The sequence below is a fragment of the Anomaloglossus baeobatrachus genome, chromosome 5 (assembly GCF_048569485.1).
Source record: "Anomaloglossus baeobatrachus isolate aAnoBae1 chromosome 5, aAnoBae1.hap1, whole genome shotgun sequence".
Classification (NCBI taxonomy): Eukaryota; Metazoa; Chordata; class Amphibia; order Anura; family Aromobatidae; genus Anomaloglossus; species Anomaloglossus baeobatrachus.
This window is the reverse complement of record NC_134357.1, coordinates 380,895,948-380,922,437: the sequence shown is the minus strand read 5'-3', so window position 1 is coordinate 380,922,437 and position 26,490 is coordinate 380,895,948. Positions and strand designations below refer to the sequence as shown.

Below are 26,490 nucleotides of genomic sequence, written 5' to 3'. Positions count from 1 at the left end.
TCCTGAGGCCCCGCCGTTATTCCCTCAGGCGCCTGATGCAGGTGCTGGGTCAAATGGTGGCCTCCATGGAGGCGGTTCCCTTTGTCCAGTTCCATCTGCGTCCTCTGCAGCTGGACATTCTCCGCTGTTGGGACAAGCGGCCTTCCTCCTTACAGAGGTTAGTGGCTCTGTCGCCACGGACCAGGAGCTCTCTTCAGTGGTGGCTTCGACCCCCTCTCCCTGTCCCTAGGGCGCTCCTTCCTGACTCAGTCCTGGGTGATTCTCACCACGGATGCCAGCCTATCCGTCTGGGGAGCGGTACGTCTCCACCACAGAGCACAGGGCACTTGGACTCCGTCCGAGTCAGCCCTTTCAATCAATGTGCTGGAAACCAGAGCTGTGCTTCTAGCTCTCCTAGCCTTTCACCACCTGTTGGCGGGCAGGCACATTCGAGTCCAGTCAGACAACGTGACGGCGGTTGCCGACATCAATCACCAAGGCGGGACACGCAGCCGCCTGGCAATGTTGGAGGTCCAACGCATCCTTCAATGGGCGGAGGACTCCAAGTCCACCATATCCGCAGTCCACATCCCTGGCGTAGAAAACTGGGAGGCAGATTATCTCAGCCGTCAATCCGTGGACGGTGGCGAGTGGTCTCTGCACCCGGCAGTGTTTCAGTCAATCTGCCGCAAGTGGGGCACTCCGGATGTGGACCTAATGGCATCCCGTCACAACAACAAGGTTCCGGTTTACGTGGCTCGCTCCCATGATCCTCAGGCCTTCGCCGCGGACGCTCTGGTTCAAGACTGGTCCCAGTTTCGTCTGTCCTACGGGTTTCCCCCTCTAGCTCTCTTGCCCAGAGTCTTGCGCAAGATCAGAATGGAGGGCCGTGGAGTCATCCTCATTGCACCGGACTGGCCCAGGCGAGCTTGGTATCCGGACCTGCTCCAACTGTCCGTGGAGATGCCGTGGCATCTTCCGGACCGTCCAGACCTGCTCTCGCAAGGTCCGTTTTTCCGCCCGAATTCTGCGGCACTCAAATTGACGGCGTGGCTCTTGAGTCCTGGAGTTTGACAGCTTCTGGTATTCCTCCTGAAGTCATCTCCACTATGACTCGGGCCCGTAAGTCTTCCTCCGTCAAGATCTATCACAGGACTTGAAAAATTTTCCTGTCCTGGTGTCGCTCTTCCGGCCATTCTCCTTGGCCATTCTCGTTGCCGACCCTTGTCTTTTTTACAGTCCGGTCTGCAGCTAGGACTGTCCCTCAACTCTCTCAAGGGACAAGTCTCAGCTCTATCAGTGCTGTTCCAGCGGTGTTTCGCCCGGCTGGCTCAGATCCGCACTTTCATGCAAGGAGCGTTTCACATCATTCCGCCTTATGGGCGGCCCTTGGATCCCTGGGACCTTAACTTGGTCCTCACGGTATTGCAGAAACCCCCCCTTTTGAGCCTCTTAGGGAGGTTTCTTTGTATAGTCTTTCTCAAAAGGTGGCCTTTCTAGTTGCCATAACTTCTCTCAGGAGAGTCTCTGATTTGGCTGCGCTCTCCTCGGAGTCACCTTTTTTGGTTTTCACCAAGACAAGGTAGTTCTCCGTCCGACCTCGGACTTTCTTCCTAAGGTGGTCTCTCCCTTCCACCTTAACCAGGATATTTCCTTGCCTTCCTTCTGTCCGGCCGCTGTTCATCGCTTTGAGAAAGCGCTGCATATTCTAGATCTGGTGCGTGCTCTCCGGATCTGTGTCTCGCACCGCTGCACTTAGGCGGTGCACCTCTCTTTTTGTGCTAACCACAGGGCGGCGCAAGGGTCTCTCTGCTTCTAAGCCGACCTTGGCCCGTTGGATTAGATCGACCGTTTCGGACGCCTACCAGAGTACTCAGGTGCCTCCCCCGCCGGGGATCAAAGCACACTCGACCAGAGCTGTCGGTGCCTCTTGGGCTTTTAGGCACCAGGCTACGGCTCAACAAGTCTGTCAGGCTGCCACTTGGACTAGCCTGCATACCTTTTCGAAGCAATACCAAGTGCATGCTAATGCTTCGGCAGATGCGAGCTTGGGCAGACGCATCCTTCAGGCGGCTGTCGCCCACTTGTGAAGTTAGGTTCTGCCTACTTCTTAGTTTTTTCTGTCTATTCCCACCCAGGGACTGCTTTGGAACGCCCCATGGTCTGGGTCTCCCAAAGGAACGATAAAGAAAAAGAGAATTTTGTTACTTACCGTAAATTCTTTTTCTTATAGTTCCGTATTGGGAGACCCAGCTCCCTCCCTGTTGCCTGTTGGCAATTTTCTTGTTCCGTGTGTTATCACCGGCTGTTGTCGTGGACAGAGTCTCCGGTTGTTCCGTTTCTTACTCTGTTCTACTTGTGGGTGGCTATTCTCCTTCAGCTTTTGCACTAAACTGGCTAGGACTGGCTACCAGGGGGTGTATAAGCTCAGAGGGAGGAGCTACACTTTTAAGTGTAGTACTTTGTGTGTCCTCCGGAGGCAGAAGCTAAACACCATGGTCTGGGTTTCCCAATACGGAACTATAAGAAAAAGAATTTACGGTAAGTAACCATTTTTTTTTTTTTTTTTTTTTTTTTTTTTTTACTGGTTTCTGAATATTTTTTTTCACCACTTGAATTAAAAAAAACTACATGTTTGACATCTAGAAACCCGAACCGACCTGGGGAATCGCAATGCCAGGTCAGCTTTACTATGTAGTGAACATGGTACATTTAGTTTAACCGCAATTGGAATTTTTTCCCCTCGTTTTCCAGTACAATATGGGGCAGAATGAATGGTGTCATTCAAAAGTACAACTCATCCCGCAAAACATCAAGCCTTCATATGGCTATATTGCTGGAAAAATAATTTATGACTCTTGGCAGAAGGGGAGGAAAAAATAAAAGCACAAAATGGAAAATGGCCATGGCGGGAAGGGGTTAATCATAATGCTAATTGAGGAGCTGGATGCTCCCTTGCTGTGAATAAGGAGCTCGGTACACCATTCCGCCCACAGGATTTGCATGCCCCTCCTTCTTCACTGGTGATTGACAGTGCTGGAGCGCGCACGGAGGGCAGAGAAAGATGAAGCCATCATCAGTGAAGAAGGCAAGGCATGACAAATCTGCAGGCAGAACAGTGCTCTGAGATATTTGGCTCTACCAAGCTTCAGTTTCTGCTGTGTAGAAAGGCGATTAGATCACTATCGGGGTGTTTCCTGTACAGGGCTATGTGCTTAGCTTATACTGTCAGTTTGGGTGACAAGACTCCTTTAAGGCCGGGGCCACACAGGGGACTATGCGCTGGCGCTGAGGAGGGGGCGGGGTCTAGTGCTGAGGAGGGGCGGGAGGAATTTATCTCCCTCTCTCCTCCGTAGCCGGCTATTGCCATTCTCACTGCACTCGCAGTACACTGGTGTTGTGCGAATGCAGTGTGGCTTTTTTCTCTCCCCATAGACTTGAATGGGTGCGAGAGAGTCTTGCATTACACTCATAGCATGCTGCGATTGTTTTCTCGGTCTGATTAGGGCTGAGAAAATAATTGCTCATGGGTGCTGGCACATAGGCTAATATTGGTCCCAGTGGAATGCCATGTTTTATCACACTCCACTCGCTCCGATTTTCATGCCGTGTGGCTTAGGCCTAACCTTCAGACTGTAACATGTAAGGTATAGTGGAAACAATTGGTTTTATTATTTGTCAGCATGTCTCATAACTAGTGTTAACACTCAATTAACTTCTGTTCAATTTTTTTTTTATTTTTTTTGTCCCACTATTTGTCACAGAACACACATTAAGTGTCCCACATTTGTCTCCAAATAGATTTCATCATGGACAAGAGTGAACTGGTACAGAAGGCCAAGCTGGCTGAGCAGGCCGAGCGCTACGACGACATGGCTGCTGCCATGAAAGCTGTGACTGAGCAGGGAGGCGAGCTCTCTAACGAGGAGAGGAACCTGCTCTCTGTTGCCTACAAAAACGTTGTAGGTGCCCGCCGGTCCTCTTGGCGCGTGGTCTCCAGCATCGAGACAAAGACCGAAGGAAATGAGAAAAAGCAGCAGATGGCACATGAATACCGTGAGAAGATTGAGGATGAGCTGAAAGAAATCTGCACAGATGTTTTGGTAATATGCACGGCTGATAATAAAGGGAATGTGTGATGTATTTAATTTACTGATAGATATTAGTACATAGATAATTAGAAATGGGGTTTATTTTATTGTGGCTATCTAGTTTTCACTTCTAAACCTGTTCCTTGTGGACTGCCATATTGGAGACAGGCTTATCTCTGTATAGGCCGTTCAGCAGGGTGTGTGTACTCTGGTAGCTGAAATCTATGGGGAAAATGTCAGATTTTTTTTTAGGATCTCCAAGATGTGATGAAATACCCCCAGAGTCTAGGGGAAAAAGCATGTAGAACCTTATCTGGTGGTATAGCATCACTATGTAGCCCAGGTATTCGGACACTGACACATGGTCCATAGACTACGAATATTGTGACCTTTGTTCCTCATATTGATCGGGCCCCAGTACACGCATCACCATTAATCTTGTGTCGGGAGGGTTTCTTCCTCTTTATATAATAACTTTCTGGCCTTCAGTTCCTATTGGAGTACTGCACATACACATGTCACATCTCACTATACATTATATGTGATGTTGAGGACAAATGAGATGTAGGTCAGCAGAACCCTTTGACCATCTAATTGGAATTTGACGTTCAGTCAACATTTGTTCAGCCTATGTTGGGGGGAAAGGAAAAAAGGATTGGGCATATTGAATTTCAACATGCCTGAACCTTTGTTGTCAAGTGAAATAAGCCACTATTGGTTTTATCTGGCACAGAGCTTTTTCAAACACGATTGCATGGCTGACCCACGTATTCCGTAATGTTTATGGGGGGGTTGGGAAGTGGAGCTGTCCGCAGAGCGAGTGTGCAGCCTACAGGTTTTGTGGCAGGTGATTGTGGAGAACAGCACAGTGCAAATGGGGGGAGGGGTGGCTCTTAGACAATTAGCTGATTCTCACGTATTGATGCTAACGTTCCTGAATCCTTACATTGTTGGATATCTCACTGTCAAGAGCTGGGCATTCATAGGGCAGATGGCTGTCAGCTGAGCCGGGATTTCTGTAGGATATTTATTATTTCAGAGAGAAATGTGTCAGACAAGATACAGATATCAGCAGCACAATCTAGGGGTCCCTTACTACTATTGCCTGCCAAAAGCATGACCTTTGGGCAGCTATAAGGCTTGGCCTACACAGCTAAGGATTGCGCTACGTCATGCTGCTCGAATAAAAAAATGCAGGATTCATCAGACACCTTCCTATTACGCCCTGCAAGGAGCCCACGCGTCCAGTGCTGTCAGCGGCAAGCTGTCTTCTGTTACTCAGTAGTGGTCCATGGCGTCCGGCCACATCACCACTTCTGAATGGGCTGACAAATGATTCACTAGAGTTTTCCTGACTTATTAATTACAAGAGTGTGGCATTTTACCCGATTCCACCATCCTGGCATACAAGTGGTTAATCTGTGCATATTTTTGTTGCTATAGAAATACTTGTTCTCTGCATCTTTTAATAGCATTTTGCTCGCTATTGGTTGCACTTGGCATGAAGGTAGTAGTATGAATCCACAGCAGGGGCATTTTTCTCATTCTCACTGATGTCGTCTCTAAATATAGTCCATTGTGTGTCCACCTTCTAATTCATTTATTCACCAGCTCTATCTGATCCTGCAGGGGATCCCTCCCATATACCGTGTTTCCCCGAAAGTAAGGCCCTGTCTTACATTAATTTTACCCCCAAAAGTCCCACCCTGCCTTACTTTCGGGGGAGGCCTTACATTGGAAAAAAAAATATTTTTTTTTAACAATAAAATTAACATTTATTAACAGGCCTGCAGCCTCCCCATTGTTTCACAGTCTGGCATCCACCCCATCCTCCCCCCTGCAGCCTCCCCATTGTTTGAGAGTCCGGCATCCACCCCATCCTCCCCCCTGCAGCCTCCCCATTGTTTGAGAGTCCGGCATCCACCCCATCCTCCCCCCTGCAGCCTCCCCATTGTTTGAGAGTCCGGCATCCACCCCATCCTCCCCCCTGCAGCCTCCCCATACAGTGGTTCTGCCCCCCACTCTGCCACCACACACACTGACACATACGGTACCGGTACAGCCCCACACGGCACCCACACACATATCGTACCGGTACCGTACACACACACACACACTGACACATACAGCCCCATACAGCCCCATACGGCACCCATACACATACCGTACACACACACACACACAGAGAGAGAGAGTTTCGGAACTTACCGTTACTTTCCTTCTGTTCCGATCTCATCTGCGGTGCCGGGCTGACGATTCGTATGCCGGGGACGCTGGACCAATCGGAGCGAGCCTGCAGGCAGTGACGTCGCGGCTGATTCGGCCAATCAGCTGCGAGCCGGCTGACTGGCCAATCACAGCTCGAGCTGATGGCCAGCAGGGAGCCTGTGACGAACAGGCTGATCGAGCAGGAAGGTATCGAGCAGCATCGAGCGGTAAGTTCCTGTACTTTCCCCAGGGACCCCACCCATATGCGGCCATACTGTCCCCAGTGACCCCACCCATAGGCGGTCTTACATTCCCCGGGCCCCCCGCTACCCTGCCTTACAATCGGGGGGTGCCCTACATTGGCGGACCCCCCCCGAAACCCCCACCCTGCCTTACTTTCGGGGGGGTCCTACTTTCGGGGAAACACGGTACTTGGGAGACAACTGCCTCTTATTTTCAATTTACAAATGGTACAACATCCTGCCTGATTTTATTTTCCCCCCTTGTAATTCAATAATTTAAAAGCATTCTTGGCAATTGCAACAACAATTACACTATTTTTATTGGGTTTTCACTGTGTAAAATCTGTTCCCCAGCAAAAAATACCAATAAAAAGGGAAAACTACTTCTGGTGCACCTAGGGCAGTGCTGCTTTGCCCTTTGTACCTATGTGATGAGACGTATCAGGCCGACTATATGGAGAGGCCGCATTGCCACGGGAGGATTCTTCTCCCACTCCCCACCCCGCCCTGGTTTGTAGCTGTTGTCTGGGTGGCAGTGTACAGTTTTAGATTTCCTTTACGTTGCTACAGGTCTGCTTGTAAAATTCAGCAAAATCTACAACTTTTAGATATTGTGGTGGATTTTTACATTAATAATAATAATAATAATAAATACGAATTTATTCATATAGTCTTCTTCTGTGTCTTCTTCTGTGTCTTCTTCTGTGTCTTCTTCTGTGTCTTCTTCTGTGTCTTCTTCTGTGTCTTCTTCTGTGTCTTCTTCTGTGTCTTCTTCTGTGTCTTCTTCTGTGTCTTCTTCTGGTTTTTTTTTTTTTTTTGTAGAGCACCATTGATTCTATGGTACTGTACATACAGAATACATATTAAAATTACAATAGACAGACTAGTACAGAGGGAAGAGGACCCTGCCCTTGCGGGCTTACATTCTATAGGATTTTGGGGATCTGCAGATATTGCAATTGGATGGAACATGATTCCAAGAATAATAAAAAAAAATTACACCCATTGCTTTAATGTAGCATTTCTACAATAGCATAGCAAAATCTCACACTGCTTTATCCATTCTTTTTGTTACACTCTTACTTTATATTCTTTTAGGTATTATCTGCATTGTGTGCATTCGGCCTAATTACGGAATGCTTTTATGCTTTTCTGCCTGATAACTACTGCAGCGCCACTTACTGGTTTTGCAATGCTACTGCAACTCATAAAATGTTAACTCAACAAATCCATTTATTGTATTGTTTCCTCCTTTTTAGTTTAGGTAATTCTTACTTTAATTTGAAAGAGCCCATGCTGCATAAAATGAGGATATTATTGACTGTTCTTTCGATCTGCAGTGCCTGCTGGACAAGCATCTGATTGCAAATGCCACTCCACCCGAGAGCAAGGTTTTCTATCTGAAAATGAAAGGGGATTATTACCGGTACCTTTCAGAAGTAGCCAGCGGGGATCAGAAACAAGGTGAGGTTCTGCAGTCGCAGGAGTCGTTCTAAATACGTTCAGTAGCATTTGACAACACTTGTAAGTTTCATGGCTGACTAGTGTCGTCCTATTATCCAGCCCTATTCCTCCACTTACCACTCCATTCCAGGGCTCGGCTGCTTCACATTTAATTCTGCGCTTGGCCCGATTGGAGCAGTATGAAGGAGGGCTGGTTGGCTGCTTATTTCAATAACCAAATTAGCCCAGTGTCTGCCTAAACATCGATGACATTGTTCATCCCATTGATTAAATAGCTTTTAAACAATGAAGTTTCCATTCACGATTTCATATTGAGTCAAACCTGCATCACAATCTTAGTTTCAGAGTTGTTGCACTGCTATGGCATAGATTTTGCCTTGTGCATCCATCCATCCATGGTGAAATAACACTGTATAAATTGAGATGCTTTAGATTTACCATCTACACTAAAGGTCATTTTCTTTACAAATCTTATTCACGTTGCTGTTATTATAATATGCTTTGGCCTTTCTGCACATAAATCCAGCTGGAATAGCCGAAACCTATCCGCCATATGCCAATACAGTACAGATGTAGAAGGGTTCAATCTCCTGGTGTTTAAATTCTTGGTTTATATATAAATAGGGTCTCCTTCAGAATGCAAAAGATGAGGATGTCCAGCTCTTCAGGCAAAAAAATCACGTCTTTATTTTATCATGTTCATGATTAAGGGTGAGTGCTTTCACCTGAAACGCGTTGTGCTGGTCATGTCATTCTTTGTGTCTGCATGATAAAATAAAGACGTGATTTTTTTGCCTGAAGAGCTGGACATCCTCATCTTTTGCATTATTTTGGGCTGTGGCAGTGCCTGTCCGTGCTCCAGGACGAAATCAAGACTGAGCTTTTTCCACGGTGAGCTGATTCATACTATTGAAATCTCCTTCAGAAGTCTGAGATTTGTCGCACACAATTACAAACCAAAAACGGACTGACTTTTCATCAGTGTTTTGTACAAAATCAGTTCTTAATGTCGGTGTTAAATCTGATTTTTTTTTTTTGTATTTTATAAAAAGCCAAACAAAAAATCAGCTATTCCTACTCATTGCAAGTTTAAAGATGGAAAGCACATGGATGACAATGAGTACTTTTAAAGGGAACCTGTCATCAGAAATTTAGCTATAAAGCTAATAGTTCCCCCCTCTGCAGCTCCTGGGCTGCATTCTAGGAAGCTTCCTATAGTTTTTTTGGCCCCTTTTATTCCAAAATAAATACTTTGTAAACTGGTACCTTTTCGTATGGAAATTTCTAAAATCGTCCATGGGCGTCCCCTCCTTCCCATCCTGCTCAGCAGCAGGAAATAGATGGGAGGAGCGGACGTCCGGGCATCAGGCCAGCGAGCGCTTGCGCAAAACGCTGGAGTCATAGGGGAAAGTGCGGTCACGAGGTTATGGGCGGCACTTACTGATGACACTCACAGCGCCGCCCATAACCTCGTGCCCGCGCAAAGCGTCACTAGCGGTCACCGTGCACGCAGTGCACGGCACCGCTACAGTGTAACAGCGCATGCGCGGGACCACGGGCACCCAGGGGCGGCGTCATGAGCTTTCGAAATTCAGCGTTCGGGGGCGGCATAAATCTGCAGGAGGACAACAACGGACCCCAGGCAGCCCGCCCCCATGGACGATTTTAGAAATTTCCATACGAAAAGGTACCAGTTTACAAAGTATTTATTTTGGAATAAAAGGGGCCAAAAAAACTATAGGAAGCTTCCTAGAATGCAGCCCAGGAGCTGCAGAGGGGGGAACTTTTAGCTTTATAGCTAAATTTCTGATGACAGGTTCCCTTTAAGGCTATGTGCACACGCTGCAGATTTGGGGTTTTGGGCCATCAAGACAGTCAATGGGTGAAAAATGAAAAAACAAAACGCTAAACCTGACCAATAATTGATATGTTGCATGTATTTTCTCTGCATCAAATTCTGCACGGGAATAAACACGCACCATGGGCACAGCAAATCTAAAATCCCAAAAGCTTTGCTGGCTTCAGAAGAGGCATGCAGATTTGGATTTTGGATGCAGATTTAAAAAACAAAACAAAAACCAAACAAACAAAAAACAAAGCTGCGTCAAACCACAGCGTGTGCACAGGGCCTAAGTGATTTTTCATGGATTACTTGATTCAGTGCTTACTTTGTGGTCCACGGCAGGGGCGATGACCAGGTCAGGTGGCGGTGAGCTGGATTGCAATGTACAAGACTAGAGTTTTATTTAATAGATACTGGGTCTGATAAAAAGGTGAGATTGAGTTCTGCGTTAGTCTCTACAGTCAGTTATTTTTACTTACTGTAAGTCGAGTGTACACTACCCCAACTTGTGACATTAAACGACTGCCTTTGTTAACAGGCAGACCTGCTCATCAATTCGCACTGAGTGATCTATAATAGATAATGTACGTAGGCTGCCATTGTTTTGGTTCAATGAGAGTCCTGTTTAGGGCTCATTCAGACATCCGTGAAAATCTGTCCATGTTTTCCCCACAGTGTACAGACTAGCCACGGGTCTCCTGACCTGAGTTGAGCTGCCCCATATATGCCAATAAGGCTGCTGAGATCAGGTCAGGAGATCTGTGGCCAGTCTGAGCATGGACCCATTTTCATGAATGTCTAAATGAGCCTTTACATGTGCTGCCGAGAACAATTCTCTTGTGCAGCACAAAAGATCATTTCCTCCACTGAACTTGTTCAACGGGTAACTGTCAGCCTGTTTATGGTGTAAGATTATTGTGAAATGTGCTCCTAGGAGCGTTTGTTCATAATCTTCCAGTTTAAATGGACCCTTTTAAAATATTTTTCCCCGAAAAAAAAAAAATATATATATAGATATAGATATATAGATATAGATAGATAGATATATATATATAGATATATATAGATATCTATAGATATATTTAGATATCTATAGATATATTTATTTAATTATACACACCCGCGCAGCACTCATCATTCTGAAGTGTATTGTTCCCAATGAAGCCCTCTTCAGTGTGGGATGTGGCCAAAGGACGTCCACTTCTGTGACTCTTCCAGTCTCTCTGTATTTCTGTTGAAACTTGCTGATGACACTCTAAGCTCAGTGGCCACTTCCGTCTGAGCACATCCTGCTTGAAGCCTCACAATGACAGGGTACTGCTGATCGATTGCTGTTGTCGTCTTGGTTTCCATGTCAAAATGTGAGCAGCATGATGAGTGACTGTTTTAAATACCATTTCTAGCTAAGCCTGAAATGTGTTGGGCAATTCATGGATTAAACACGTGACTTTTGCCACGAAGCTCCTCGTTTGCAACAGCAAGTTGTGAAAAAAGCACTGAAATTTTGAATAGTCAAATATGTGCAGTAAAAAAGCTATGAAGGTCACCTGAATAGGTTAGAGTGCACTTTAGGATCAACCTGAAATTTCACCCCAAAGCTAAATATCCCTAACTTTTTGTGAGTAGTGTCTGTATGCGTTTGTATATGGATATAAAATGTATTGAATTTTTCTGTTACAATGCAAATTGTCATTGTTCTAACATTTAACACAAAATATAGTAGTGTGATGCACTTTATTGGGGGGTCGTGTCAGGATATTGAATTGGTTTAATGGTAGCAATGAATATACTAAATTGTCAAATGGAATTTTTGGTTTGACAAATATTTAGCAACAAAGGAGATTACATATAAGCCCTTTATTTTTTTTTCAATGGTCATTTTAAAGTGTACCATCAGAAAAGACAGTGGTCTCTGTTGTGTTCCCCTTACTGTGGTGGCATTTAAAAACTAAATCCTGGATTGGAGTCTTCTAGGAACGCTAATGAAATGTAATGTAATTGCTCCCCCTAGTGGGCATTAGACACTAGAATGATCTGCCAAGGTGACCTGGATTACATATGCTTATTTTACTGTCTTTAAAATGCAGCCAATCACATTATAGGTATATGGTGAGGTCGAAATTGATTGACTTCTACAAATGACACTCGGGAGGGGCACAAGGGTCACTGGGGTATGGCTGAGCAATCAATGCTTCAGTCCACAAAGCGCAATGCACAAATCATCATGGTATGAATTTACCAGAAGCAAGCCTTAACCCTGGCAGCTATTGGATTGGTTAAACTGAGATTTCCCATCTCCTAGTAACCCCTTCCTGACTGGGCGATTTTTCAGGTTTTTTTTACAACTTTATTTTTGCCATATCTTTTCTTTTTCGATAGACATAGCCAGCCTTGTTTTTAGGGACGATTTGTAATGACAACGTTTGTAAAGAGAAAATCCTTGTTTTATTAAGCCACATCTTCACTGAAGCAGTACCATGGCAGGTCCTGGGCAGCCTCGGCAACCCATTGGCATATGGTGGCAATAGGTGTGTGGAGCATCTTGCCCCGTGAATCCTTAAATTAGGTGTCAGAGGGTGACCGCAGCAAGTGATGATCCTGAGCCTGCATCATTCTCAAGCATCTAACATTGGTCATACAAGTACATCCAATGTAGGGAGGGGTTAAGTCATGGCTTTGAGTTTTCTTCTTTTTTGACCACTTGTGAAAGAACAGAAAATGTATTATCAGGTATGTACATCTGTCATTTTGGGCTAACCCTTTTTTCTCTTGTAGGTACTGTAGCCAACTCCCAGCAAGCGTACCAAGAAGCTTTTGAAATTAGTAAGAGCGAGATGCAGCCGACACATCCTATTCGACTTGGACTGGCCCTAAACTTCTCCGTCTTCTACTATGAAATCCTCAACTCCCCAGAAAAAGCCTGCAGTCTAGCAAAATCCGTAAGTGTCTCGTGTACCTTGTTATTTTCATAGTAATTTACAGCTGATAGTATAGCGGTGCTATTTATTACGCCTGCCAGTCTTTGCCGAAAATGTGTTTTCCAAAATCTTTGACCTTTTTTTGGTTGGCCATAATATAGATACCTCTGGCACTTGGCTGAGGTTTATCTTGCAGGCGGCCCATGTTTAATAGTGAACAATTGTCTTTCCAGGCATTTGATGAGGCGATAGCTGAACTGGACACATTGAATGAGGAGTCCTATAAAGACAGCACTCTTATCATGCAGCTACTAAGGGACAATCTTACAGTAAGTATGAGCTCCTCTGAAGCCATTTAGGCAGGGGTCAGATCTGCGGACAGCTCAGTGACCGCCCATATGGGAGTGGTAAGTGCACGTGTTTTCTGTTAGGCTAAGTTCACACATCCTGTGTTTTGCATCAGTCACAATCCGTAGCCTTGAGGAATTACGGAAAACTGCAAAATATTTTGCAGGAATCCTGTATTTCCCCATAGACTTCTATTAGTGACGGATTGCGACTGATGACCCTGCGTTGCATCCGCTGCGTCGCGGTCCGTCGTTTTTGACTGACCGCCGAGCGGAGAGCAACGCAGAATGTAACGTTTTTCGGGCCGTCAAAATTAACGCGCCGCGCAGGAATCCGTCGCCATCCGTCAAGCTTGTAATGCATGTCTATGGTGCTGGATTCCGTCGTAATCCGTCTTACAACGGAATCCAGCGCAGGATTCCGTCATGCTCTACTGAGCATGCCCAGCATGCTTGGCACGCCCACTGGGCTGTCCCAAACACAGACGGATCATGACTGATCCGTCAAAAAACGGACGCACAGCGGATGTAACGGACGCAACTGATCCGTTTTTTCACAGGATTCCTGTGAAAAACACATCAGTTGCATCAGTTGACATCTTGAAAATGACTGATCCGTTGCTGACGGACCTGACGGATTGAAAACACAGGATGTGTGAACTTAGCCTTAGAGAATGACTTGCGGCGATGTCTCACTAGGCCATTTCTGATGCACGTCTACATATTTGCACAGCTTATGTGTAATCTCTAGCCCTGACAGGGTTATGTTCAGAGATGAAATGCAATAAAATGTAGACAAGTTCAAAGGTTGCCTTCCTGCCGCTGTAAATGCCTTCCTGCCTGTGATTCTGCTATATTTGTGCAGGTGGCTTTTACTAACTTCACTCTGTAGTAGAGGCAAAATCTAGCTTCCAGTGCAATCCAGAACTCCTGTTATGCCATAATGCCAGATTTTTGCCACATTGAACTTTTTTGGCAGCCTCCATAGTATAGTCCAAATACAAGCTGACACTTCATTTCAGTGATGTGTGTTTTGGCACCTGGTTTGTTAAAATGGGTTTTTTAGGCAGAAAGGGCACCTAAAGAAAAGCCAGAAATGGTTGAAATATTCTGATATGCTACTCTTGACCTAGATGTCCTGATCCAGTGATTGCAACCCCTTTTTTTTTTTTTTTTTTTTTTTTTTTTTTTTTTTTGCTCCCAACCATATACGTGAGACTGGACCGCGTTTCCTGTGTTGGCTGGTGACCAAAGTAGTGTGTAAAGGGGACTGGTTGATGCTGTTTACAATAGCTAGCTATGGCAGTCCCTTCTTGTTTTGCTATTACAGTCAAAGGGGCTGGCGTAGCCATTGAAATAAAGGCACCTGACCGCCTTCACACTATGCTATGGTCATGTACAGAGCACAGGATTAGAGGTAAAGCTGTCGGCACGCAGAATAGGGCAGCTACTGGAAGATCGGGGCACCCAAGCTAATATAATTTACTTTGAAAAACGTTCTTTGAGTAAAGGTCACTTAGATGTAAAGGGATGCTGTCACCAGATTTGGCGACTGAGGTGTGGCCACAGCTGTCATATACAGCATTCCAGAATATTTTACATAAGAGCCCAGGCTGCTGTGTAGAATGTAAAAAACACTTTTATAATGCTCCCCTAAGGGGCGGTCCGGTCCGATGGGTGTCACTGCTCTGGCGCCTCCTCTCCATGCAATCGCTGTCCTCCTTCTGAGGCCCGTGTGCATAACGCAGCCTAATTCTTACAAACTAGCCGTCATTGAGGTCCTACACAGGCGCACTTTCATCTGCCCTGCTCAGAGCAGAGCAAAGTATTGTAGTGCGCGTGCGTGGGTGGTCTTCAACCTTTCCTTGCACCTGTGCATTACAGTACTTTGATAGGCCCTCAGCTGGGCAGATCAAACTTTGCCTGCGCAGGACCACAATGTCTGCTTGTGCGAATGACGTAGATGTGTTATCCACACTGGGCTAGGTAGGAGGAGGACTGAGATCGCAGGAGAAAGGAGGCGCCGGACAAGAGAGCAGCGACTCCCATTGGACCGGACCGTCCCCTAGGGCTCTTATATACAGAATTCCAGAATGCCGATGTAAGGGCTCAGTAGTAGTGGCCAGTTTATAGAAATCTGGTGACAGGTTCCCTTTTTTAAAGATGTATTCAAGCTCCATTCACTTGGGTGTGGCCGGTGACCTCTCGCCTGATGCCTGCTGGGCTGTAGTTATTTGTCCTATTCATTAAAATACCGCTATCCGTGCACATGACGCAGCAAGTATTAGTAGATATGTTGGTGCCATACCTGAAGTGAAAGGAGCTGGTTCGCCTGGATTTTGTTTGCTGTTAATTGGAGTAGATCCAAACCATAAATGGGACATGGCCAGCCTGATGATGCATGTATCCAGCTGGCAGATATTGGTTGGGGAGGGTTAGATGTGATCTCAGTGGTGACACACACTAATGCGACTCTTTGTTTTCCAGCTATGGACTTCAGAACACCAGAGCGAGGAGGCTGACAACGTAGAGGGAGACAACTAACAACTGCCACGCATCGACTTTTCTCGTTTTGTTTTTTTTTTCTGTTTTTTTTTTTTTCTTGTTTTTTTTTTCCACTGTCACTCTGTATTGTATACCCCCTCGTGCGACCAGTAACTAGAATAGTACATCGACTTTCACAACCTCCGTGTAGCAGAATAATTTGTGGATTTGAGGAAAATTTTCAGGTGTTTTACGGGACAAATACATTCTAATACTCCTGTATATATGATATATTTCTACTTGTATATCATATATATGATTTAAATATGTAATTATGTCTTTTTTTAACTGAACACTGTGATTACGGGGTTTTGCTAGTAACATTCTAAGTTTAGGATCCCATCTCCCCACGCCCCTCTGAACATTACAACCTATTTTAGGACAAAAAGTCGAAGTACAATTCTTTTGTACCTGTATTACAGGATGTTGGTGACCATACTGTAACCCCCGGGGTGGATTGGGTTCATACCATGGTGTTTTGTTCCTGTATCGATGATCTGTTTTTGATTGAGTTAAATATTACATATAATTTGTAAGCCTGAATATAATAATCAAGTCTTTTTTGGATATTTAATCATATTGAGTTTTTCTATTAGTGTGATGCGCACTTTGTTTTGCCACTATGTGTTAAAGGAAAAACAAAAATTCGGAAATTCTTACATCAGGGGCTCAAACAGGGTATACTGTAAAGTACACCGATATTGGTAACTATAAATGACTGTCAGATTTGGAAAGGAGAAAATAGAGCGTATGTGTAAGGTCTTCCCATAGTCTCTGCTGTGGAGTATCATAGAAATCTGGTCATTTTCTTCCTTGCCATAGTATTTTAACTGTTTACATTTTGCTTCTTTTAATCCATTCAGCCCCTTGTTCATTCACACCTCCTGGGGGTATTTTGTTTTCTCTTCATCCCCCTCACTGTATAAATTTTTTTTTTTTTTTTTTTAAAGGGATCTTCCTGAATGTATCACAATCTGATTAATAAGCAGGCCTGAGGCTACTTCCATGCATGCCCTCCCGCAGTTCAGCTTAGTAGTTTTCCCAGGACTTAGAAAAATGGAATCAAGAGCTGGTTAAAAAAGATATTTGCCTATCAAATCCCAGCACCGTTGCGCTGCTCTACTGGTTCTTCCAGTTACTGCTTATTCCCTGCAGCAATCATGTGTTCAGCCATGAAATGCCTGCAGCAGCCCGTCACTACTCTCAGCAATTGCATACCATACATGCCGGCATCACTCATGAGGCTACGGTTTGGCTGCAGGGACCACGTGAACGAAGAACAAATGTGATCTCTGCAGGAAGCCGGCAGATACACCCAGGGGCCTCCTGAATGCTGCACTTTGGGTTGGTGGAGAAATTTAGTGTAGTGTTTTTGAGGGTTTTTTTTCTACCCGTGCTTTTTGATTCCATTTTTCAAAATTTTCTTTAAGTGAACATATATTGCCATATATCACTATTAAACTTACCAAATAATGCTGATGTAATACTGCCGCTAAACTGCAGCCGCGTTGTCTGAAACTGGTTTTTGATTCAGAATGACGTCTCAGCTTCTAAAAAGCCGCCAATCCAGTGCTGAATTATGAGACCACCCAGTTGATAGGGACACTAATTTGTATTGTCAGGCAGCGCATCCCTCTCAAGCAGTGTCTTTCTGAAGACCAAAATGCTACGTGGCTTATACCGGGCAGGAGTATGGCCGCCTGGCAGTAGTAAAGCCATCCTCGTACTGCCTTATTTATCAGATTTTTGTTACAATCTCCTCAATGCATGGCCCAGTTTGATACTTTTTCACACGTTTCGTTTATTTTCCATTCCTCTGATTTGGGAGTCCTTATTCATCACCAATATTCTAGGCATTTTTGCAGTTAGACGTAGATTTACGACATCAGTTGTTCAGTCCTATTACGGCGCAGAGTACTGTATTTAGTTAGTCACTGTTCAGGCTGTCACAGCATCATTCCGACTTTTTACATTCCACCTGGCTGTATCTTTTTCTCAGCGTCCGTCTACTTCAAGGCAAAAATCCATGCACTGATCTTTCAGTCTCCGAACAAGACATACAGTTAATACTTGCGCTTTATAAATGCAGTAGTGAATGTGGAACTGAGCCTGTCTGTATATCTGGTAGCTCTTTATTTTTTTTTTTTAATTTTTTTTTTTTTATTATTGTTTTGGCTTTGTTTTTACTGACCAGTATTCTGCCTAAAGGTTTGCTTCTGTGTTGGTTTGATTACCTAGCACACACGTGGTTGTGAAAAATTTAGTCTAGCGCAAAAAAAAATAAAAAGTAAAAAAAAAAATGGTTATTGATGTACTCAAATTTGTGTATGTATTTTCAACAGTTCTAGTTTCACCCTACACAGAATAATCAGGAACATGTAACAATTCAAGCAAAATAAATAATCCATGTTACCTCCGTGTCCTGCGTGTTCACTGCTCTGTTTTTCACAAAAGGGAAAAGTTGTTAAAAATGTCAGGTTTGCGGTACATAATCTGAGGATGGCATGAGGTTGCAGCTGAGACACTGATTTCAGGGATGTCATTTATTCGGCTGCTGCTATTTCAATACAATGAGTATTTTATTAGCAGGAGATTCACTGCCCAGACTAGGTGTCCATGTGACTTAGCTTACTGTCATGACGTACATTAGCTGTGATGCGGGGCAGGCTAACTTTCTGAGCTCTGCTACATCTAAAGCGAATTGTAAGCAAAAAGAAAACTGATTAGAGGGCACCATTTCCATAAGCCCACCAAAAGACAAATATTCTAATAATCTAAAAACGAATTGTGTCGCAATACAACAGCTTTAAGGACACCAAAAAACGAAAATGGAGGTGTCTTGGCTCATTCAGGCTAGTTTCTACCAAACAAGTTCTATACTTGTTATATATTGTGTATGTGTGTGTGTATATACGGGTTATATATAGTGTGTGTGTGTGTATATACGGGTTATACAGTGTGTGTGTGTGTGTGTGTGTGTATAGATAGATACATATATTTTTTTTTTCTCTGACACTTCACTGGGGGACACAGGACCATGGGTGTTATGCTGTCTATCCATAGGAGGACGCTAAGTAGATGCAAAAGCATAGCTCCTCCTCTGCAGTATACACCCCCAGTCTCAGTTTTAGCTTAGTGTCTGTAGGAGGTACATCTTTCAAGGTTTTGTTATTTTTTGAGGGTGACTGTTTCCTTTTGGGACCGATCTCCCACTACCATCAACGGGGGCGGGAACGTGAAGTGTTGCCTACACGTACCCCCTCCCGCGACGCTGGATCCTGGGCTGGACGACTGGTTCCATAGACACCGATTTTCCAAAGCCCAGGGCAGAGGCACAATTCCTCAGCCCCTCTTTGCAGGCTCTGAGTTGAATATGGCACCGTTGTTACCGGATACAGCAAACTGTTCTATTGTCACTGCCTGGATTGAAGCAGTGTTTAAGGTGAGATCCCCCCCCTGACTGGTTTCCCAGACAAAGGGAGAAAAGGCTGTGCAGGAAAGGCTCCCAGGGCTGAATATACAGTATTCATTATGAGAAAGTCCCTGGCTAATGCAAGGAAGAGAGCCCCAGGAATCCTGAAGTGTTAACTTTTCCCTAGCTTGCTGGCTGGAGGGGGGGAGGGGAGGAGGAGAGGAGAGTCCCTCCTGTTTGCAAACTCCTGCATAGATAATTTCCCGGTGGCAGGGGGGAGGGGGTGGCTAGAGAATCACAGAGCTCAGGGACTCGCGCTGTTTATTATTTGCTCTGTTTATTTGATCTAGCAGAAAAGCCAGCTGATAACCACCAGTTACACCAGTGTCTGTGTGCTGACTAGAGGGAGGAAAACTATCAGAAGCTCCTTTCCCGCCGTTTTTTTTTACTACCCACAGCGGGGGTGGGGGGGGGCACACTGACTACTTCTTCGCGCTCTTTTAGCGCAAAGCCCCACCCCCCCGCTGGCGCGATGCGCAAAGCCCCCCCCTTAGAGCGTGGGAAGATCTCCAGCCATCGGCTGATTCTGGTAAGGTGCTGCTCACTGTAGCTCTGCTGAGCATTGCTCCCCCTCCAAGCATACTCCTATCAGGAACATGCAGAATTCAAAAGGCACTAAGAGGGCTAAGGCTCACATAGTCTATTATTCAGCCTGCACTGCCTGCCACGTTGAGCTACCACATTAACACACCTCTTCTCTCTGTGAGTCCTGTGCCCCTATAGCCCTCCATGACCCCCCCCCCCCCTGCCACCACCGCCGCAACAGTCAGCCCAGAGCCTAGGGCTCCCAGCCCACCGGAATGGGCACAGTTTCTGTCCCAATCCATGGAAAAACTGTCACAGAACCTGGTGCTGGCTATGCAGTGTCGTCCTCCACACCCTTCTGGGTCCCTGGACGGAACGCAGTCTGAGGATACCCCTATGGAGGATCCTTCTGAGGTAATCCGGGCACATGCTTCACCGGTTGCAGGGATCAGGAAAAGAGCTCACGGCTGGGTGTCTCCAGCGGGCTCTCCCTCGGGAGCACACAGGGCAGGCTCTCCCACACGCTCCACGGCTTCTGAAGAGCTGGAGGAGGGAGAATGCTGTTTGTACCAGGAGGATTCCTTGGTTTCAGCCTCCCCAGATGATCAAACTGCAATAGACTCCCTTATAGCAGCAATCAACCAAACTCTGCATGTGGAGGATCCCCCATCCACTAACACTGACCATGCGGTCTCCTTTAAGAGGGCCAGGAAACCCCAAAAGGTTTTCGCTGATCACCCTGAGTTTCAGGATATACTCACAAAGCAAAGGAAGAAGCCTGACAGGCGCTTTGGTAACCGAAAACTCATGGAGTCCCGGTACCCTTTTGCCTCACCTGCCCCTAAGGGCTGGGCCGATCCGCCCTCGGTCTCCCGCCTTACACAAAGACGCTCCTGTCTTTACTCGATGGTTCCTCCATCAAGGACCCGACAGACAGACAGGTGGAGCACCTCGCCCGCTCTGCTTTTGAGGCTGCGAGTTCCTCCCTCTCGCCCTCCTTTTGCCTCTGTGTGGGTCGCAAAGGCGATCTCGGTCTGGGCAGAATCCCTTAACGCTTCGCTTGAGGAATCCCAGTTCACTCATACCTTCACAGAGGTAACAGCTCAAATTGCCGCTGCGGCGAAGTACCTCATGCAGGCCTCCATGGATGCTGCTACCTGCGCAGCGTTTGCCGCCTCAAATACCATAGCCATCCGTAGAGCTCTCTGGCTCCGACAATGGCGAGCGGACTCTGCCTCCAAGAAATCTCTCACGGGCCCCCCCTTTTTTCCAGACCGATTGTTTGGCGAACGTCTGGACAAGCTCATTTCTGACGCCACGGGAGGAAAGAGTACGTCCCTCCCCCAGCTGAAGTCCAGGACGTCCTTCTCCAGACGTCCACAGTCCACTCCTTTTGGAACTCATTTGGTTGGTTGACACCCCATGCTGTCCACGCCACTAGCTGCGGACTACGCAGGGACCGACCACCTCAGCTCTCCCTGAAACCTACTTCGTCATGGCAGCCTAGACCGAAACAGTCCAGGACTAGGGAGACTCGACCACGACGTTTCCCCCCCCCCCATGACTCCTTCGGCGCCCCGGAAGACACTCATTGTAGGAGGTCGACTGCGGTTCTTTCAACACATCTGGGCTGCCGCCTCAGACGACAAATGGGTGCGAGACCTTGTGTCTTCCGGTTACCACATAGAATTTCGGACCCGACCCCCGAGTCGGTTCTAACAGCAGGAGTGATAATACATGTCCCAGACGACGAGAAGTTCGGGGGGTTTTATTCCAACCTCTTTGTAGTCCTCAAAAAGGATGGGTCAGTTCGACCTATCCTGGACCTCAAACACCTAAACAAGCATGTGCACGTACGGAAATTCAGAATGGAGTCTCTAAGGTCGATTATTGCATCCATGGTCGAAGGGGAATTCCTCGCATCCATAGACATCAAGGACGCGTACCTGCACATACCGATCGCCCCAGATCACCAAAAGTTCCTCCGCTTTGCAATTCAGGACTCCCACTTTCAATTCGTAGCTCTACCCTTCGGCCTTGCCACCGCACCAAGGGTCTTCACAAAAGTCATGGCGGCAGCCATGAGCGTCCTTCATGCCAGGGGAGTGGTCGCTCTCCCTTACTTGGACGACCTCCTCATCAAGGCGCCCTCCTTCCGCGACTGCTCAACCAGCGTACAGATCACTGTGGACACCCTATCCCGCTTAGGGTGGCTAGTGAATCTGGACAAATCATCCCCGGTCCCATCACGATCCATCACCTTCCTGGGCATGTCCCTGGACACCCGTCGGGGCTTGATCCTTCTCCCTCAGGACAAGGCGATCGCTCTTCAGCGAGCGGTACGCTGCCTTCTACGTCCTCCGTCTCGCTCCATTCGATTCAGCATGAAAGTGCTCGGCAGGATGGTGGCGACTATGGAAGCAGTACCCTTTGCTCAACTGCACCTCTGCCCACTGCAGCTAGCCCTTCTAGCGGCCTGGGACAAGAGCCCCTTCTCCCTGGACAGACATCTTCACCTGACGCCTTCAGTCAGGTACGCACTCTGCTGGTGACTTCGGTCCTCATCCCTATCGAAGGGGAGATCCTTTCTCCCAGTGAACTGGCTGGTCCTGACCACGAACGCCAGCCTCCTAGGCTGGGGAGCAGTGTACCGGCACCACACTGCTCAAGGACGTTGGACGCCCCAGGAGTCTTCCCTACCCATAAATGTCCTGGAACTCCGCGCGATCTTCCTCGCGCTCAAAGCATTCTGCCCTCTGCTAGCGGGTCGTCAGATTCGAGTCCAATCGGACAATGCGACAGCTGTAGCCTATATCAATCGTCAAGGGGGGCACCCGCAGCAAAGCGGATTATCTCAAGGCCCACAAGATCCTCAGCTGGGCCGAATCGACTGGATCAGTGATATCAGCGGTACACATACCGGGGGTAGAGAACTGGGTAGCAGACTTTGAGTCGCCAAGGCCTGGCTGCCGGAGAATGGTCTCTCCACCCAGATGTGTTTCTACACATCTGCACTCGCTGGGGCACACCAGATGTGGACCTAATGGCCTCAAGGTTGAATGCAAAGGTACCCGCGTTCATAGCCAGGTCACGCGACCCGCAGTCCATTGGCGCGGATGCTCTAGTCTGCTCCTGGCACCACTTCCACCTGCCTTACATATTTCCACCTCTACCCCTGCTGCCGCGGTTGATCAGGAAGATCAAGGCAGAGGGAGTCCCGGTGATGTTGATAGCACCGGACTGGCCCAGGCGCGCCTGGTACGCCGAATTAGTACAAATGCTCACAGAGGCACCGTGGCGCCTTCCAGACATCCCAGACTTGCTGACCCAAGGGCCCATTTCTTATCAGAACTCCAGAGCCCTGAAGCTGACGGCATGGCCATTGAGACCTGGGTATTAACAAGAGCGGGATTCTCCCCCGCGGTTATTTCCACCATGATCAGCGCCCGAAAGCCTGCTTCATCCCGCATTTACCACCGTACATGGAAAATCTTCCTTTCATGGTGCAGAGAAACTAACGTCCAGCCTATGCCTCTGGCCATCCCCAGAATTCTCGACTTTCTACAGTCTGGCTTGCAAGCGGGGTTGGCTCTCAGTTCCCTTAAAGGGCAGGTCTCAGCGCTCTCAATCTTCTACTAATGCCGCCTGGCTCAAAAACCGCAAGTCAAGACCTTCCTCCAGGGCGTTTCCCATCTAGTTCCCCCGTACAAACGGCCGCTAGACCCATGGGACCTCAACCTCGTTCTGGACGGTCTCCAGAGGTCTCCCTTTGAACCCCTCAAGGAATCCTCCCTTGCTCTTCTGTCCTGGAAGGTAACATTCCTGGTGGCAATTACGTCCATCAGACTGGTTTCGGAGCTAGCAGCACTCTCTTGCCGCGAGCCTTTCCTGATCTTTCACCAGGACAAGGTGGTTCTGCGCCCCTTTCCGGATTTCCTTCCAAAGGTTCTTACCCCGTTTCATTTGAACGAGGACATTGTTCTGCCTTGATTTTGTCCACACCCAGTTCATAGGGTGGAAAGGTCTCTGCATTCGTTAGACCTCGTCAGAGCTCTCAGATATTACATATCCAGGACAGCCCCCTTTAGGAAAACGTACTCTTTGTTCGTCATTCCTGAGGGGCCTAAGAAGGGACAGGCAGCTTCAAAGGCGACTCTGGCTCGCTGGATTCGCTCTGCGATCCAGGAAGTCTACCGCCTGCAATTCAAGCCCATTCCTAGTGGGCTGCGGGCTCATTCCACGCAAGCAGTTGGCGCTTCGTGGGCCATTCGGTATCAGGCTTCAGTGGAACAGGTGTGTAAGGCTGCGACCTGGTCTAGCCTACATACTTTTTCAAAGCATTACAGAGTCCATACCCAGGTTTCAACGGAGGCAAATCTGGGTAGGAAAATTCTGCAAACGGCAGTAGAGCACCTTTCTCAGTAGGCTCTCCAGGCTGTCTGGGACTGGTTCCTAGTCCTTGGGTTGTCTTGTCTTCTTTTATTTTTCGCACTCATGGACTGCTTTAGGACGTCCCATGGTCCTGTGTCCCCCAATGAGGCGTCAGAGAAAAACGGATTTTTGTGTACTCACCTAAAATCGTTTTTTCTTAGCCATCATTGAGGGACACAGCACCCACCCTGTAGCCCTGCGGGGCCTTGGTTCTCTCAGTACCTTATTTGGTTTTGACTCTTCTTTTCTCATGTTCCTCTGTTGAGAAGTTTTTTACTGCTTTTTTCTCCTACTGCTTGTGTACTAAAACTGAGACTGCCTGGCCCGGCCAGGGGGTGTCTACTGCAGAGGAGGAGCTATGCTTTTGCAGCTACTTAGTGTCCTCCTATGGATAGGCAGCATAACACCCATGGTCCTGTGTCCCCCAATGATGGCTAAGAGAAAACGATTTTACGGTGAGTACACAAAAATCTGTTTTTTTTACACGTACATGGGCGCCACAGGAAGATTAATTGCCCTGCCATATACTGTGTATGTGTGTGTGTATATATATATATATATATATATATATATATGCACAGTATATGGCAGGGCAATTAATTTTCCTGTGGCGCCCATGTATGTGTAAAAATATATATATATATATTATATACACATATATACATGTAAATAAATAGTGCAGAAGGAAGCTGATCCAAGGTGGTGCACAGACAAGGTTTGGCAGAAAAGACAAATATGCAGTAACGTCCTTGGAAATGTAGGTGTATTAAAAATTCATTTTATTCAAACAATTTCTTTAAAAGCATAGTACAGTACAAAAGGGATAAAAAAAACAACAACTCGGCTGTCAACCATTACGTGTTTCATGCTCATTGTAGTAGTACTTTTTTCATATATGAGCTTGTGTACCAAATGCAATTGACTATATATCGGGTGCACCACCAGGTCTCTCTGCAGACAAATCAGAACAAATGTATGATGCGCAAAATAAAACATGGAGCCGGACTGGTGTCATGTTTTTTTTATTTGTACATGAAGGTGATGTGACAGGTCTACAAGTAAAGATGGCAATTGAAAAAATATATCGCTAAAAAGAGGTGGCAATAAATTACAAATGTTACATCAGAGGCATATAGAATGTTAAAGCTGGATACTCTTAAACCAAATGGCCTCAGTTTTTAAACACTGATCTGATATGTTACAATTTAGTCATTTTATATGTAATTATATTTTCTAATTAATGAGTTATTTATACCTTTCAAGGATACTATAATCTGGTCTATTAATTCCCACAGATTTTCCTTGTATACTTTGTCAGTCTTGTCATTATTTTCGTCATATTTTTCTCCTAGGAATCATAATCTTGTGGTCTCAATCATCGCCATTTTTCCTTTTTCTTTCCTTCTATATAATAGGGACACCTGTTAGTGTGACTCACAATATGACTAAGAACCAGTATGTTGTTCAAAATGCGGACTGGTTGACACTAGGTTTTTTTGTTTGTTTTTTTATCCCTTTTTGTCCTGTATTATGCTTTTAAGGAATTTTTTGAATAAGGCTAGAGTGACACTGGCGTATGATTTGCACGAGTGCAATGTGAGAAAATCTCACATTGCATGTGACTCCATTAAAGACAATGCTGCAGCTCAGATCTGAGTTTTTCCTGAGCCCGAATTGTACTGATGGAAAAAAAATCACAGCATGCTGCTATTGTCTACAAGTCTCGGATCATTTGCACCCATACAAGTCTAAGGGTGTGAGCGAAACATTGAACTGCACTCAGGTGACATCCAAGTGCAGTGCGATATACGCACAGGATGACAATGGGCAAGATGGAGAGATGAATCTCCCTCTACTCCGCAACTGATCCGATTGCAAGATCGGATCACAGTTGCATTATACTTGGCTCACGCTCGCAGCAAAGTAGGAGCCGAGTTGTCAGCATATCACATCCGATGGTATATGCTAATGTGACTCCAGCCTTAAATGAATTTTCAATATGCCTCCATTTCCAAAGATATTGTTACTGGATATTTGTCTTTTCCTCTATATACAGCATGAGCCCTCACATAGTCCCTCTATATACAGCAGCAGCCCCTGCAAATCCCTTCTATATACAGTGTGAGCCCTTACATAGCCTCTGTTTAAAATATGAACTCTGCCATAGCCCCATATATACAGTATGTCCTCATATAGGTTTCTTACATACATTGAGGCCACACATAGCCCCCTATATACAGTACATGCTAATATCCCATACACATATATATATATATATATATATATATATTAAAAAAAAACCCATACCTCACTCCCAGTGCTCTGTCCGGTGTACTACCTCTCTACAGCATACATGTGACTTTATTGCGTCAGCTATCTGAGATGCTGATTGGAGGAAGAAGGTTGCGGCCCCCTCATCCACGACT

General features: G+C 46.3%; 1 protein-coding gene across 1 annotated transcript in view; it reads left to right on the top strand.

The window, feature by feature from the left end:
• The window catches only part of LOC142311525 (14-3-3 protein beta/alpha-A), a 42,912-nt gene extending 24,864 nt beyond the window's left edge, over nucleotides 1–18,048 (top strand). The window contains exons 2-6 of the mRNA XM_075350033.1: nucleotides 3,781–4,082; nucleotides 7,861–7,984; nucleotides 12,603–12,766; nucleotides 12,979–13,074; nucleotides 15,580–18,048. Of these exons, the coding sequence (XP_075206148.1) occupies nucleotides 3,789–4,082; nucleotides 7,861–7,984; nucleotides 12,603–12,766; nucleotides 12,979–13,074; nucleotides 15,580–15,636 (735 nt within the window). The 5' untranslated portion in view covers nucleotides 3,781–3,788 and the 3' untranslated portion in view covers nucleotides 15,637–18,048. The remainder of the gene's footprint in view (nucleotides 1–3,780; nucleotides 4,083–7,860; nucleotides 7,985–12,602; nucleotides 12,767–12,978; nucleotides 13,075–15,579) is intronic.
• Nucleotides 18,049–26,490: the final 8,442 nt, after the last annotated feature.